This window comes from Brassica napus, chromosome C9 (genome assembly GCF_020379485.1).
Source record: "Brassica napus cultivar Da-Ae chromosome C9, Da-Ae, whole genome shotgun sequence".
Classification (NCBI taxonomy): domain Eukaryota; kingdom Viridiplantae; phylum Streptophyta; class Magnoliopsida; order Brassicales; family Brassicaceae; genus Brassica; species Brassica napus.
In genome coordinates, this window is record NC_063452.1 from 19,319,066 (window position 1) to 19,336,631 (window position 17,566).

Here is a 17,566-nt window from a genome sequence, read left to right on the forward strand (position 1 = left end):
ATAATCAACTAGAGGTATAGCTTCCATGCAAGCGCGCAGCCGGATAAGTTATTGATTGTTGTGTAGTTTTGTGTAAGGGATTTTGTCGTTTATTTTTTTCCACTTTTGTTCTTCCGTGTTGTATATAATGGTGATGAACATGACATTTGGAAGTCACACAGTTTGATTAAGTTGATATAAGAATGATCGGCGAATTCATATGCATTATTTCCGTAATGATTTGATCGACCATTAGCGTTATTAGCGCTTTCATGTTCAAAAGATAAAATTTATGAAGTTGTTTAGTATTTACTTAGGTAGTTGTTAGTATATAAAACAAATAGTGTAAGGAACAAAATATAAAATTTGAATTCAAAAAATTAAACAATTTATCGAACAATAAATTAAATTATTTTCTTATTTTACCAAAATTAATTTCAAAAATATAGAATTGTAATAGACTATTTTTTTAAAAAAATTAATAACTCTAGAAAAATTTATAAAATTATACGGCTGCAACATTATTTATTTTTAGAGTTTTACTCGACTTTGTTAAAAATAGTTTATGGTGGACAAAAAAATGTCAGAAATAGGTAAACAAAAAAAATACACCAACAAATCTTGTATGAGTTAGAACCTATCGACGTTTCATTAATAATCCAAAATAGAAATAAAATCTCCGAACAGAGAAAACATGCAAGGGAAAAAATATCCAAAGTTTATGATGGAAAACAAAGATAATAACAGTTTTTAAAAATGCATAGAAAAGACGTTGACGGGCTGATAGGAATATAATAGATATTTCCAATCACTCACGGTAGCGCTTGCGGTTGTTCTGAGCGTATGAAATCTCTGGAGGATCTGCTGCAGCACATTCCTCATCGACCTTGTCTCCCAAAACAGACGGGTCCAATGATGCTGCCAATCCTACGTCACATTCACTGCTTGGAAGAATGTTCTCACTGTGCTCCTGAAATACATGAACGTGATGACAAGTAAAATTAGACAACCATGCCATGGTTCTCTATGATGGTATCTTCAGTGATGGTGGAGATAGTGAAGGTACAGTGATTGCTATTAATGGCTTCCATCAATTTGAGAGCTCTCCATGTTTTGGGCTGGATCTTGGCAAGTAGCTATGAATACATCAAACACTATGTTGTTGGCATGAGATTTGAATCGACCTAGAGAGTCTGCAACAACATAGACGGTGAGGTTCTTGAGTATATTGAGCTCCACCAAGCCAGACACACTCGTTTTCAACACCTTGTTCCCTATCTCTCTTCTAATTACTGCCATGTCCCTCGATGCAGTTCACCGCAGCAGGTTTGTTAATGTAGGAGAATAAGTTATCTGACCAATAAATTTCAAGTTTTTAAGTCTCAAAATGACACTAAGCTAAAAGGCATTGTTTTAAAATCAAACCAATAACATACAAAAGGAACTCACCAGAGATTCCGATCACATCCGTGTCAGGGGAATCATCGCTGAGGAACTCAATAACATTATGCACACCTTTTGTTACAATGTCCATCCCCATTGCACCACACCGGTGTTACAACTGAACCATACATAGCCATTTTTTCCCTGCCAATATACAGTGAACAATTTGTAGCCTCATAAATCTAATTGACATGCATCCACAAAATCATTGTTTCATCAGCAAAAGTTTCAATCTTGAGTCGAACCACACCACAAACATAAAAATTTTTACATCTTGGTGGTACCTGTTGAAAATGACAGCCGACGTTTCGAAGTGATCTGGATTCTTCTAGGAAGGCTTAAGTTCCATAGCACGTTGGCACGACAAAAACCAGACAATAGGCGCTCTAGTTGTACCGTCCTTCAGCTCCGCCTGAGACGTACCCAGCCTTGTTAGTCCTAGCAACCAAATAACTTTCCGTTATAGCCCATCAGGACATAGTTTACATCATATTAGTTAATCGGACAACTTCAAAGCGATCAATCAACTTTCACGATCGACCCCCTATCGTAGCAATGGATGGTAGTGATTCACACGAACTGGGATAGAACCGTGGATCTCGGAATTCTGTCCAGAGAAACATACGCTTAAAGTAAAAAAACTGATAGCTTGAATATTGATTAAACAAATATGGTATATAGTATTCCATAGAAAGTCAAATTGTTAATACCTTTTCCTGGGTACTATGTTCTAGGCGGAGAAAGGTGGCGGGGACAACGACCGATTAAGCAACAACAACACTGGAGGCTGACATCTTCGAAGGTTGGCTAAAAGCTGCGACAGTTCAATTTAGGAGTAATTTAATAAGAGATATGGGTCTCAAGGTTTGTTTGAGGAATTATATATACTGAGACGGATCGTTTCAGAGGTGAAACGGTACCATAACTGATCGTTGGAGATATAGAGAGGTGAAGATGAAAAGTTTCCGAATTTTTTTTTATAAGCTTAAAGGGTAACGCTTCGGTTAATTGGTGGAGACAGAGTACTATAAAAATCCTAGATACATACAAAAGAGATTTAGCCCACATATAAGTTTTATTGGGCCAGAATGCGGATTTTACTAAATAGGTTTCGATGATCAAAGTTACATGTGAGTATTGAAACATTACAGTTATGTGTGGGATCCACTATAAAAAATTCTTCATAAATATATATTAGTTTCGGTAATCAATGTACAAAGTATCATTTAGTTTAGTGGTATAAATGTTGGTGTTTATATCATAGTAACCCGGGTTCGAGCCACAGACTTGACATTTTTTCAAAAAATTTAAAAGTGGAGCCCACTTACCTGCTGACGTGTCGCATCAGGAGTGATGAAACTTGCTCATTATAATGTAGATTTTCTATAGGTCTTTGGATTATTAATCATGTTTGTCAACTATATCTGCACATGCACCAAATGATATCCTTTATACTACAAGAAAAAGATAAATTTCTGAAAACTTGTTTAAATTTTTTTAAAATCTGAAACATATTTTTCAAAAGAAGAACGTAGACTTATTAGGAAAATTAATTAAGAATATATTTTCACATCTTATAAAGAATATATTATTTATTCCGGATCAGATGAATATTCTGAAGAAGCTGAATCAAAGTCGTCGTTGAATTCTCCTCTGTCCGACTCCGAATCTGAGAATACTTCATTGTCACCTACACCAGTAAAATCGACAACAAGATCGATTTCCTGAGTGTTATGAACATCAAGATCACCTAACAAATTACTCGAGGATTGTTGCATCGCGGCCATATCCGAAACTCCATCCACTCTACCCCTTGGGGTAACAGGTGTCACGGTGATCCAAGGGTCTTGTTTATTCCTCACACGAGGATACGGAAGGTAAGTTACTTGATATGCTTGTGAAGCTAGAATGAACGGATCATAATTTGCAAGTCTTCTTCTGGAATGAACCGATGTAACTCCAAATTCGTCAATCCGGACACCGTATCCAACAATCGGGTTGTACCAATCAGCAAAGAAGGCAACACATCTCAAATTAAGGATCCCTGGATAGTAAATCTCCAATATCTCGCGCAAAATACCGTAGTAAATTATTTCGCCAGCTCTAGCCGATACACCGTGATTTATAGTTGATTGTGTATGGTTCTCGCAGAAAATCTTAAAAGCATATTCACGTGAGCAATACATTGGGTAAGACACAGCAACAAATTTAGGACCAGCGGCCAATTCCTCTAGCCATGGCTGAATTGGATCTCCTCTAGACACAAGAAACTTTACCCGTATAATAGTCAAATTTATTAAGTCATGTAGCATGTACAAAACTTCCAATATTCAAAAATAATATACAAGAGTGTCATAAAACTTACATAGAACTTGAACCAATTTACGAACTCATTTTCCTTAAGTTCTGACAGCTGGTCTTGAGTGTAATAAGAATATGCATCCCTTATTTGTCCCATGTAAATCCTGGAAATGAAATCATATTTAGCGGGGTGTATTCAACTAAGAGTTTCAGATGATTTGTATTAAAATGACAAATTCAGTGTTATTCAAATGAGGATTTTAAAAAATACTTTCAAATCCAGTGTTATTGAATTTGTCATTTTAACAAACACTCTGAAATCCACTATTATTGAACAAAATTTAAGTTGGAGATTTTAAAATGCTTTAAATGTTTTTAGGGTGTTTGAGAGGGATTTCTTAGCTATAAAAATAAAAATCCAAATCCCATGGTTTTAGATGAGATTCTAGAGTTATTTAACAAAAATCACACCAAATTCTAATATTATCTTAAAATCATCTAAAAACTCAATAAAATCAAATCACTTCAAATTTCATATTCAATACATCCCCCTTAGTTACAAATTTATTTAGAATATATGACTTTAATATATGAAACTAATATATAAATACCTTTCATATGGCATGACTTCCTCGCAGTTAGCTAAAATGTACTTATGTAAGTACAACTGCTCTTGCTGTGTGAGTCTTATGCTTTTTCCCCTTCCACTTAATCGACCAATTTGAGAAAAAATGTTAGGGACCTCGACCGGATAAACTGCTCTTTGGCCTCCATCATCAGGTCTTGAAGGTTTTCGACTTTTAGTCTGCACTTCGGGGGCGAAGTAGTAAGAAGCGAACTGTGAAGTTTCCTCATTGATGCTTTGTGCAACAATAGATCCCTCAACTCGGCTTAAATTTTTCACTTTCCTTTTCAAATGAAACATAGAACGCTCAGTCACGTACATCCACCGATATTGAACAGGACCTCCAAGTTCTGCTTCTCGAGCGAGATGGATTGGAAGATGCACCACAACATCAAAAAAGATGGTGGAAAAATCTTCTCTAGATTGCATAAGATTATTGGAATCTTATTTTTCAAGTTTTGGATCCGATCTGATGTTAATGATCTCGAGCACAGATCTCGAAAGAAAGCTCCCATTCCTGTAACAAAACCAAAATTATGTCAGAAATGAAGTGAGTAAATGTAATAGATACAAAATTTAAAATAAACTAAATCTACATGCTATTGCTTTATGTACATTTTGTGGAAGAAGGCCAGCAAAGCAAAATGGGAGAAGGCGCAGCATCATGACATGACAATCGTGACTTTTCAAACCAGAAAACTTTCTTGCTCGCCTATCAACACAGTTCCTTAGATTAGATGCATATCCATCTGGGAATTTGACGCTATGAATAATCCACTCGAAGAACTCTTGCTTTGAAGCTGCATCTAACCGATAAATTGGCATTGGCAGTTTTCCTCTCCCATCAATGTGGAGGGACTTACGGGCACAAATATCTGGCAAGTCTAATCTGGACTTCAGGTTGTCTTTTGTCTTCCCTTTCACATTGAGAATGGTATTCATAATGTTGTCGAAGATATTCTCAATGTGAACCACATCTAAATTATGCCTAAGTAGATGGTCCTTCCAATACGGCAAGTTCAAAAAAATACTTTTCTTATGCCAGTTGTGATGTTCCCCATATCCATAAACTGGATTATGCCCATTTCCACCACATTCATCTATCATCTTCAAACCAAAATCTCTTAACTGAGTAAGGATAGATTCTCCATCAATTTCTGGTGGCGGCCCATCAAACACCATTTTGTTCTTAGTAAACAATGTGGTGCTTTTACGATAGGGATGATCAGGGGGTAGATATCGTCGATGACAATCAAACCAACATGTTTTCCTTCCATTCTTCAGTTGAAATGCATCGGTGTTATTTTGACAGTAGGGGCACACTAATCTTCCACGTGTTGTTCAACCAGATAACATCTCGTATGCGGAAAAATCGTTTATGGTCCACATAAGCACTGCACGCATCATAAAGTTTTCCCTAGAAGCTATATCATACACGTCAACTCCATAATCCCATAACATTTTCAACTCATAAATCAATGGCTGCAAGAAGACATCAAGTGATCTCTTAGGATGCTCAGGGCCAGGAACTAGAATTGTGAGAAAGAGAAACTCGCGTTTCATACACAAAGATGGAGGCAAATTATATGGTGTTACGATAACGAGCCAAAGAGAATATTGTCTCCCATGCCTTCCAAACGGGTTGAATCCATCACTACTTAATCCAAGGTAAACATTTCTTCTCTCAAATGCAAAACTAGGATACATTGACTGAAAATGTTTCCATGCTTTTGCATCTGATGGATGAGAAATTTCTCCGTTACTTTTGTGTTCACCGTGCCATCTCATAGCCTCCGCTGTATGTTTGGATTGGTATAACCTCTTCAGTCGGTCTGTTATTGGCAAGTACCACATTCTCTTATATGGGATTTTACTCTTTCCTCTTGTTTCTTGAAACCGGGGTTTGCCACAAAATCGACAACTAGTACGATCAACATCCCTTCTCCAGTAAATCATACAGTTGTCGATGCAAACATCTATCATTTGATAGGGCAAACCCAACCCAGAAACCAACTTTTGTATCTCATAATATGTAGCTGGTGAAAGATTATCTTCCGGTAATATATCTTTCACAAAATCAGCTATCGCATCAACACAGTCTTCGCTTAAGTTATAACATCATCCTTGTTGCAGATGACAGAGGCGAAATACCATCTCTACAACCATCATACAACAGAGTTTTTGCGGCATCTAACATATCAAAAAAAATTTGTGCTTCAAATTTTGGTTCCTCCACCCTAAACCTATCTTCAATCATCTGAACATTACCTATATGTTCATCTACGCCACCTTGTTGTTCTCCTACTTCATCCAAATTATTTTGTTGACTAATGCTACCAAAATTGACCATCAAATCAGTTTCACCATGAGAATACCAAACTTTATAACCCGCTATAAATCCTCAACTATACAAGTGCTTCCATACACCCCTAACTGTACCAAATCTACGATTCTGACAAATAGGACAAGGACAATACATCTTACCCATTTGCAAAGTCGTCTCCTGGTTTATAGCAAATGCCATGAATTGTCCAAGACCTTCAGCAAACTCTTCTGTAAGAAGTCCAGTTGAAGGATCTTGATGATTGTGATCCATCCAAGACCTAAAATATTCATTTTGATTTGAGGAAGACATTTTGTTCAGAAAGAATTTTTTTTAGAGTATAATCTGTGAATGAGCGAATGTTGTGACTCTGATATTTATAAAAAAATCGGACGGGTTTCTAACCGATTTCTGACCGAATTTCAACGGTATAAAACGGCTATAAAAAACGTCCGAAACTCGGTCAGAAATCCGTTGGAAATTTCTGACGATTTTCCAACCGTCAGGAGCAGTCGGAAATTTCCGACAGATTTCCAACGGGGATCCGACCACTAAAATTTAAAATTGTAATCATCGAAAAACGATCGGAAATTTCTTACCGTTTTCTATCCAATTCTTTTCCGTCGGAAATTTCTGACCAATTTTTGTTTTCGTTAGAAATCGGTTGGAAATTTCTGACCAAAAAAATTTATGTCGGAATGTCCGTTAGAATATACCCTCTTTTTTGTAGTGTTAACGTACTCTCATTTATGAAATTTTGGCTCCAGCCATTGGTTCAGTTAAGATACACATAAAATGTAAGACCAAATGTAAATAACAAAAGAACAGAAGAGAAATAACCAAACAATATTACAAAATAGGTTTTATTAAGAAGTATGAAAAATGACATATGGATCAAATGAGTATTTGAATGAAGACTGGTGCAGAGCAATGCGGGAAAGGTCTGGTGACAGCAAAATAATAACAAAAATTATATATACACCCTACTATTCCCCGCATGGCCCTGCGCGATACAAAAGAATAATATAATTTGAATAAATGAATTAGTAAAATAGAGATACATGAATCTCATCGCATCATCAGAAGAAACTCGTCGAAGCTGAGAACTCCATCACCGTTCTGATCAAACCCACGGATCATCAACTTACATGCATCAACCGTACACGACTCCCCGAGTCGACTCAGTGTCCTCCGTAAACTTGCCGCCGTAATAAACTCTTCACCCTCCGTCACGTACATCCGGAAAGCCTCTTTCAGCTCCTTCCTCCTCTCCTCATCACTACCGTCTTCTCCTTCCATCAGCTTCAAAAACTCCTCGAAATCCATAAGCCCGTCGCCGTCGACGTCTGAAATCTTCACGACCTCCTCCGCCTCGCTCGAAGACAACGCGCCGCCCAAGAGGCTGACGCAGCTCTGCAGCTCGGTCCCGGAGATTTTCCCGTCCGAGTTTGCGTCTATGTAGTCAAACACGGTTCTTAGCTCGTCCACATTTAACGAGCTGCTTCTGTTGCTGCTGGTGCTGCTTCTCGCTTCCTCTTCGTCCACGGACGATTCTGATTTTCTTGAGGATAACTTCCTGCGTAGTCTAGCCAAGGGAGATTTCTTGATGTTTGCAAGAGTCATTTCGGAAGTTGAATGTTTTTTTTTTGTCAACGGAAATTGAAATTAGATTTGGAAGATTTGAAATGGACTCTTGATGAAAATTCCTACAAAGATGTTAAGGTTATATATAGTGATATATATGAATGCGTGTAGGGAGGGGGGGATTCTTGATTGTTCACCGGTTAAAACACGGATTTGAATAAACTGGAGAAATTTTTAAAGAAGGGCGGTTGCGCAGAGGTGGCCGGGAAGTTTCCTCCCTAATGATTAGACTGCTACAAAAAGTCAAGTTCATAACGACTAGGGGTAATTTTGTAATTCCCGTGTCGGTCCTGACTCCTGATGGAGCTTTTACCACGTTTTGTGATGTCATTTGATAAGTCTATGGCGTACGATTTCATACTATGTGTGTAATCCTACAAGGATTTTTTCCCATTATATATCTTACTCTTTGAATTGAGGGCATTATCATCATGTAAATTATAAAGACAATTCGGTCAAAAAAAACATCAACTTTGCACGAATTGCAAAAAAAAAAACATAAACTTTTGGGTTGACCAAAAAAACACCAAACTTTCATTGACTTTAGAATTAATTAACAATGTTTTCGCTGACTTGCCAATTTAACACACCGTCAACAAATTTAACAGAAATATTTGACGTCGTTTATTGTTGGCGTTAAGTGAAACGACGTCGTTTTCAAATTATGTAAAACGACGTCGTTTTACATGATTTGAAATTAAAAATATGTAGACCCCTGGATTCGAACTCAAATTGGTTGGTCAAATGGCAAGATATTTTACCACTGGGCTACTGGCACTTTCAATGTACTTACTAACATGTTTACTTTTATTTGGTACATATTAAATATTAAAAATTCTCTAAAAACTTAATAAGATCTTTAAAATTCCAAAAAAATTAAAAAAATAAAGAAGATTTTTATAAAATTAATTTAGAAATTAAAATTAAAAATAAAATTTTCTTTTTCTTTTTAAAAAATAAAAACTCTTCCAAAATTTTCTAAAAACTTAAAAAGATCTTTAAAATTCTAAAAAATTGAAAAAATAAAGAAATTTTTTATAAAATTAATTTTGAAATTAAAATAGAATTTTTTTATAAAATTAATTTTGAAATTAAAATAGAAAATAAAATTTTATTTTTTCTTTTCAAAAAAACACGAACTTTTCACGAATTGAAGATATAAAAAATTTCTTTATTTTTTCAATTTTTTAGAATTTTAAAGATCTTTTTAAGTTTTTAGAAAATTTTGGAAGAGTTTTTATTTTTTAAAAATAAAAATAAAATTTTATTTTTAATTTTAATTTCTAAACTAATTTTATAAAAACCTTTTTTATTTTTTTTTATTTTTTTTTGGAATTTTAAAGATCTTATTAAGTATTTAGAGAATTTTTTATATTTAATATGTACCAAATAAAAGTAAACATGTTAGTAAGTACATTGAAAGTGCCAGTAGCCTAGTGGTAAAATATCTTGCCATTTGATCAACCAACATGGGTTCGAATCCAGGGGTCTACATATTTTTAATTTCAAATCATGTAAAACGACGTCGTTTTACATTATTTGAAAACGACGTCGTTTCACTTAACGCCAACAATAAACGACGTCAAATATTTCTGTTAAATTTGTTGACGGCGTGCTAAATTGGCAAGTCAGCGAAAACATTGTTAATTAATTCTAAAATTAATGAAAGTTTGGTGTTTTTTTGGTCAGCCCAAAAATTTATGTTTTTTTTTGCAATTCGTGCAAAGTTGAGGTTTTTTTGGGTCGAATTCTCAAATTATAAAAGAAAAATATACAAATGGGCCACGTACATCTTTGATTGCGTACGCTCCTGGATGCGTGGACACGTGATATCAGCAGTTTTTAGCACCAAAATTTTTCTTTACGCCAAAACAAAACAAAATGTCTTTGAACTGAAATCTTTTCTGGATATCTTATGACACAATTCAGCCAAAACTTTTTTTGGATTTTTTGTTCAAAAGTAAATTTTTTTATTAGAGAAATATTTTGGATATCTAATGACAAAAAGCTCAAGAAAAAGTTCCAAAAAATGACACGAAACGAAAGCAGATGTTTTAACTATCTCACAAAACCTAAAAGAAACTTACCACAGAGGAGTCATATTGATATCAGAAAAAAAAGAATATGTGGTGGCATATACAATTTTCTTTTTTTTGCATATACATGAAGATCGTAGTACAAAGTTTTATGAAACATTTTCTCAAACAAAAAAGTTTTATAAAACACTCACGAAATATAGAAGACTACAGAACCGAATCACTGGATTAACAATGCGACATGAGACAGGATAACATCATATTTTTATGGGAATCACAAAGAATTGAAAGTTTTTTCTCATTCTTTTGGTCACCAATCACACCATTTGATTATTTTTTTCGTTCAATTTCACCCACATTCATTAGACCATGAGCAATGAGGGTGTTGAAACTCACTTTTAACAGTTGAATAGCATGCAGTGAGGGTGTTGAATTTTTATGCTAATCTACGTGTATTCAACAAGCGTTGGAAAGTTTTAGCCGTTGAATTTTTTTTTTGTGGCCCCGGACAGCCACGTATCGCAACGTGAGTGGCTGAAACCGTTGGACGCGTGAGTGCACGAACGCGGGCTGACACGCTTTTTTTTAAGATTTAAATGTTGTCTTCTGATTGGCCGTGCAGATTTTCTTTTATTTTATCTTCACCCAATAATTTAAACCCATTTATTTTATAATAAACCAATTTTTACAAAAATAAAAATTATATCAAAATTCAAGATTTTTTTTATCTATAAATAGTTTGGATACAGAAAAAAAAAACATCATTTTTCACTATAATCAACTATTTTAGTGTTTTAAACTTTTTTTCTTGTTAAATGGATCTCAATAATAATCTTTTCAACACCCAAAACTCTTCTAATTTTCCTTTTAACTTCCAAAATCCCAACAATTACCAATTTCAAAACCAAACTTCCAACCAACCCCAAAATATACCAAATTATGGTTTTTCACCAAATTTCTTCATGCCATCATCGGTTCATGCCATTAAAAATTATGTTATTTTAGTTTTTAAGTTAATTGTAAAAAGCAAAAATATGAATTAAGAATTGTGGGGTAGGGTGTTCAATTTTTTAAAACAAACCATTGTAAAGGTGTAGATTGAAGTGAATGTTGAATAAATGAGGTGGAAGAGAGAAGATGATGTGGAATGTTAAAACGAGAAAAATAGGGTGTTGAATATGGAGAGTGTGTTGAAACCATTGTACATGGTTATAAATTAAAGCGCAAGTCACCTAGCGAATAAAAATCTGACACTTGGCAAAAGTTTACAAAATAAAAAATAAAAACAATTAAAATATCCACGTAAAATGAATAAATCAAAAACAGTTTAATTGTCTCAAGCACTACAACACGATCTCAACTCCCTACACTAAATCAACTTTAAACGACACTAGAATCACTCGGATAACAAATTTGTTTACAATTTTTTTTCAAACAGTTTACTTTCTTCCACAACCGATGCTTGTGTCTTTCCTATAATTATCTTTTTTTTAAGAAAGACTTTTGATTTTTCTTATCTTAAAAAGTTTTTGAAGCTGCGGAAAAAACGAAATTATAGATGGCTTCTGGAAATTCGCTGGTATACATTGGTGGTGCAGACAAGTTACTAATGAGTAATTAGTAATAATTTTTTGAGTCAGCATTTATTTGTTATGCAATTTTAAAAAAAATTTAGTTTTTTTTTGCTGAGGAGTCGTTGTTACCACATAACGAGTTTTCCTCGAACAAAAGCTTGTCAACAGAAACTTAAGTCTATGTTTCAGATTGATTGTAACAAAGAAGAGTAAGATGATGAGAAGAAGAGACTTCAAACTTACAAGGAGATTGTCTGCATAAAACAAACTATGTTCTAGGATGATGATTAAAGAAGAAGGGAAACTCCAAGATACCAGAGACTCTTATTGTTCATAGTTTGATTAACAGGTTAGATGCATAAACTTTTAATATCAAAATTTTGCTATACGCTTGACCAAATTGTTAATATCGAATCTGTGCAATCCTCGAATGACTATTATTAAAAGTATTTAATATAAAATATCATAGGCTTCGTATATATGATGTATATTCTTGAGGAAATTTTGAATTTGGTTAAAATAAAGTAAAATAAAATAAAATAAGTTATTAGTTAAATATGTTCATATATTGAATTATTAGTATACTATCAGTCTATCTCATATATCAATCAACTAAGTAAAATTTCTTAGTTGTGCAATATTTCTTTAACTATATTTTACTGATAGATAAACTAATAAATGTCATGTTATCATCATTATTTTTTCCTAATTAAAATCTAAATTTCTTCTAATTTATTTATGTAAAATAAAAAAATAAACTTGTGTAACAACACAATTAAGTTTAAGTCTTTAACTAAAGAAGGGCTTTTGTCAATAATCATGGATAAAGGAAATAACATTTTCATTTATGGCTTATTTGCGATCTAACCAAATTTGGAAGTGAAATTAGGTAGATAGCATTGATTTTGACGTAATGAAAAATCTAACATTTACATCCAAAATTAGTCGGTTATACCCTTTCTACTTACAATTACCCGGTAAACATGACGTATCACAAAAAATATATGGTGGGGAGTGACTTAAAACTATGCCATATGAAAAAAAAAAGACAATCATGTTACTTGTTTATTGACCACATACATATGTACGTAGTGTTCTATTCCATATCGCCGCAATAGTATAGGAGGATGCAACAAAATCCACAATCCTTAAATACTAAACAATACTCCAACCCCAATTCATAAATACGAAACTCTAAACCCTAATTATTGAAACCTAATCACTAAATTATAAACCCAAATATAAATCATAAACCTAAGTACAGACTCTAACCCCAAATAGAATGGAATAAAATACATAGCATAGTATATATTGGTGAAATTATGAAACATATATGATTGTATGGAATAAGTGAATGTTGACTCCAACCATATTCCTCACCTACTAAATACTAAACCAAAAATCATAATCACTAAAATTTAAACCCAAATATAAACCCTAAACCCAAATAGAATGAAATTTTAAACTCAAATATAAACCATAAACCCAAGTATAAACCAACTTTAATCACTAAACCCTTATCCAAATATAAATCTAACCCAAATATAAGTTATAAACCTAAATAGAATGTAACAAAATAAATGACATAGTATTTACTGGTGAAGTTATGAAATGTTTATGATTGCATGGAAGAAGTTAATGCTAACCCCAGCTATACTCTTTCGTCTTCTAAATACTAAACACTAAACTATAATCACTAAAACCTAACCTAAATATAAAATCTAAACCCAAATATCAAAATATAAAAAGTACATAATATTATGTAATATTAAATTATACTATGTAATATTAAACTATACAATATAGATCATAGCGTGATTTTTACAGGTTCAAAAACATGTAACGAGAATTTTAAAAAATTAAAAACTATATTTCTAAACAAAATAGAACACTTTTTAGTAATCATCAGATGAAATGGAATATAATAAAATAGTATAGTAACAGAATATATACACTTCATCTTTTCCGATCAACTTTGTCACATACGCCACACGAGTCTTTGAAACTCTATCATCCACTACAATCCTTCACCATCAACATAGAGAATCTAATTTCATGAACATTCCCACAAATCTGAGAAGGAAAAGAGGTTCGGGTTTCTCTTTCTCGCCACTTCAACTGTAACAACGTCATCTCGCAAGCGATTTCAAAAGCGGAGGTGGTGTCCCCTTTGCAACACACTTCGAGAAAGGGAATAAACTATGTGAGGGTATGTGATTCTGTAATAGAGATAATTTTTGGAACCTAACATTATTATTATTATTTTTTTACTTGCAGATTTTACCGGTTGCAAGCAAGGGTAATATGTCAATCTATATATATAAAGTTGGCTTTTTCTCTTCTTATGACATGTGGAATGGGGGTTTGTTGACATGTGTCTTCATATTTTTTTTTTAATTTTAAATCATTTTTCTTTTAGATTATTGCAATTTGTTCCATCAATTTCTAATTATGTACTATCTAATCCTTCTCACACTTATTAGTCCCTAAAATTCAAGAAATAAATAAAAATATATTTTAAATATTTAATTTATTTACAATTAAAAATAACATAAATTTTCACCACTTTATTATTTTTACTAATTTTTATTATTTCATTTACAAATTATATATTTATTTCACTATTAATATCATAAGATAATCAAACTAAGAATAAGAAACTAGAGCACCAATGCAAATAACCAAGAAAGCGGGTCAGAAGGAGAATAATAATCGAAAGGCCAAAGCCACCAAGAAGCAGAACATATATGCCTAAAGCACCGGAATCACAATCAGTAGTTAAAAGATAAGAAACACCTCACAAACTAAACAAGAATATATAACACGACCATGCAAGTGAAAAACCACAAAGCTCTGGATAGAATGGACCAAAGTTCCAAGAGACTAACTCCGCACACCTATACAAAAGAAACATGGAAAGAAAAGAAACAACTTGAGGGAGGGAGAATGGAAGACAACCACCAAGAAATCAGAGACTAAACTTGAGACCAGAAATAACTCCAAGCCCATATAACATGCACGAACGAAAACATTATCCAAACCTCGAGTGGCAAACATGGTGAAAGGGAGAGCCACCAAACATGCGATGAAAGCTGCAAAGAGATGCGAGAATAGAGAGGGAAAGGGAGACGAAACGAAATCAGAAAACTATGAAGTCGTCCTCGAGCTATGAAAGAGAGCATAGAAGTCAGAACACCAAAAATTAGATCTTGAAAACAAAGACGAGCATAGACTATTGACGGTAAGCCAACGTTGAGGAATACAACATCAAAAACGACTAAACTCTGACCCAACCAAGAAGATGCAGTTCCTAACATCAGCTGAAATCTAAGGAAGAAGAGGAGCAGTCAATATTGACTGGAACAACCTACAATGCCGTGAGAATCAACCGAAAAACTGAAAACTCATAAACCCGATCTACAACAAATACCATATAATCTCACAGGTGAAGAAGATAAGGAAGAACAAGGGAAAGATGTAAGTCTTTTTCCGGTGATGGTGAGAAGCACCGCACACCAGAAAGGTAACGAAATACATAGACGGGGATGGCTCAAGGTCAAAATGTAGGGAGAGGAAAAAAACATCTTAAAAGTTATAATTTTCAAAAATATGAAAAAAATATAATACAATTTTGACATTGAACCCGTTAATCTTAGAATCAACAAAGTTATTGAAATTCAATATTCTTTTACATTAGATGCTCATTTCACTACTAACAATTACTATACACACAACAACACATTATTCAAAAAACAAACACAAAATATATTAACATATCATTTATTACTACGTAACACACTAAAAACACCAAATAATGATCTTAACAAATAAAAATGACAACATAATTACATTATCCAAAAAATCATGTTCTTAGCAATAATAAAAACAATATTCCGCGCGAAGCGCGGACACCCCACTAGTATTATATAAAAAACACAAGAAACAGTGAAAAGTAGGGTAATTGGTTAGTCAGTGAATTATTAATTGTTCGAAGGTTATACACTTCAATTTCCCTTTAATTTATCAAAATTGTATCACGTTCTTTGAAATATTCATGTAACTTTAAAAATTAAATCCTTTTTTTTTTCCTAACTGTCATCACACGTTCTATTTTTTTAGTAACTCCCAATATCAATGTTCATCTCCTCTGTAACATTCAATCAGTTTTTTTTTTAATTTTCTATAATTTTATTCTCCTCTTCTTCTCTATCGATCCATTTTCTTTGTCGTTTTATTTTTTTGAGTATAGCAAAGATCTATATTCTAACAACTTCTTCTCTTATTCTGAAAATAATTCTATATCCTTCCTTCTGCGTACACTACAAGAAAACATATTTTTTACGAGGGCGGTATTCATTGTAAATTCGTCGTAATAGGGGCTTTACGACGAATTAACATCGATACGCGTTTTGTTGTTAAACGCTCGTCGTAACGGAGGTTTCGTCGTAAAGTCCTAGTTACGTTTACGAGGAAGTCAATTCCTCGTAAAGCGGAAGGAAACTATTCGTCGTAATGCCCTCGTAAATGACGATGTAAATACCTCGTAATAGTTCGTTGTAAAAGCCACGTAAGGCTTCCACGTAAAGTCGATGTAAATTTTACGAGGACTTTACAACGACTTCATGTAAATTCCTCGTAAACGTTACGAGGACTTAACGTGGAATTTTACAACGAATTTACATCTCCATATTTAAAATATTAATTAATTATAATAATTATATAAATTTTATAAAACAATAATTTTAAAATTTAAAATATTTGAAATAAAATTAAATATGAAACCAAATAATTTTTTTTTAAAAACTATAAATTCATTAATTAAATAGAATTTAAATTTTTTATACAAAACAAAAGAAATTAAAAAAGGAAACTAAAGGCCAACATCATGGTCATCGAAGTAGTTGGCTGAGGGGTTCGGGTCTGTAGACGTTCCTGCTTCGGGATCCGGCTGGCTCATCCCGAGAGCTGCTCGTCTCTCCGCCAAAGCTCTCTGCAAAGTTGGATTTCCCACCGCCATCACATCCAGCAAACCCTCGAGAGAGTCCAAACGCTGCTGCTGGGTATCCATGCGAGCCTGCATCCGGTCGTTGTCCTGGTCCCGTCTCGAATAGTATGACGAAGTCGCCCTTGCAACTTCGTTAACGGAACCTATTCCAACCGTCCTTCCCTTCTTTCTAGGAGCCACCTATATGTATATATATAAAACCGTATTTAGAGTTAATAATAAAATAAAGAAAAAAAATTAAAATTATTAAATTTTACCTCCTCGAAGATCCGGTCGACCTCTACGGTTGACAACTTGACGGGTAATCCATCTGCAGACTGTTGGGTAAGTTGCGTCTCTTGCTCTTCAACCCGAGACGCCACAGCGTTGAAGAGTTTCTCGGATGCAGGATCCACAAAAACCCCATCTGGTGAGGCGTGAGTCATCTTGAATAAGTCCGAGAGAGATGGCAAAACTCCCGTCTTCTCCAACTAATAAACAACAATAATAAATAAATTAAATATAATTAATAAATACAAGTTTAAAATAATGAAAATTATAAATTTAAATAAAACTTACAGCTTCGAGACGAATTCCGGCATGGGGTTTTTGGCCGGATCTATGAACCATGGGCAAATGGCCATCTTTATCCCTCGT

General features: G+C 33.8%; 1 protein-coding gene across 1 annotated transcript; it reads right to left on the reverse strand.

Annotated features, from left to right (window-relative positions):
• Positions 1–7,518: 7,518 nt before the first annotated feature.
• Positions 7,519–8,646, reverse strand: LOC111209694 (calcium-binding protein CML37-like). The gene has a single exon (XM_022709719.2). It carries the CDS (start codon positions 8,292–8,294, stop codon positions 7,740–7,742), a length of 555 nt encoding a protein of 184 aa, XP_022565440.2. The 5' UTR covers positions 8,295–8,646; the 3' UTR covers positions 7,519–7,739.
• Positions 8,647–17,566: the final 8,920 nt, after the last annotated feature.

Coding starts and splice junctions, on each gene's coding strand:
- LOC111209694 (XM_022709719.2), bottom strand. CDS start 8,294: ATGACTCTTGCAAACATCAAGAAATCTCCCTTGGCTAGACTACGCAGG.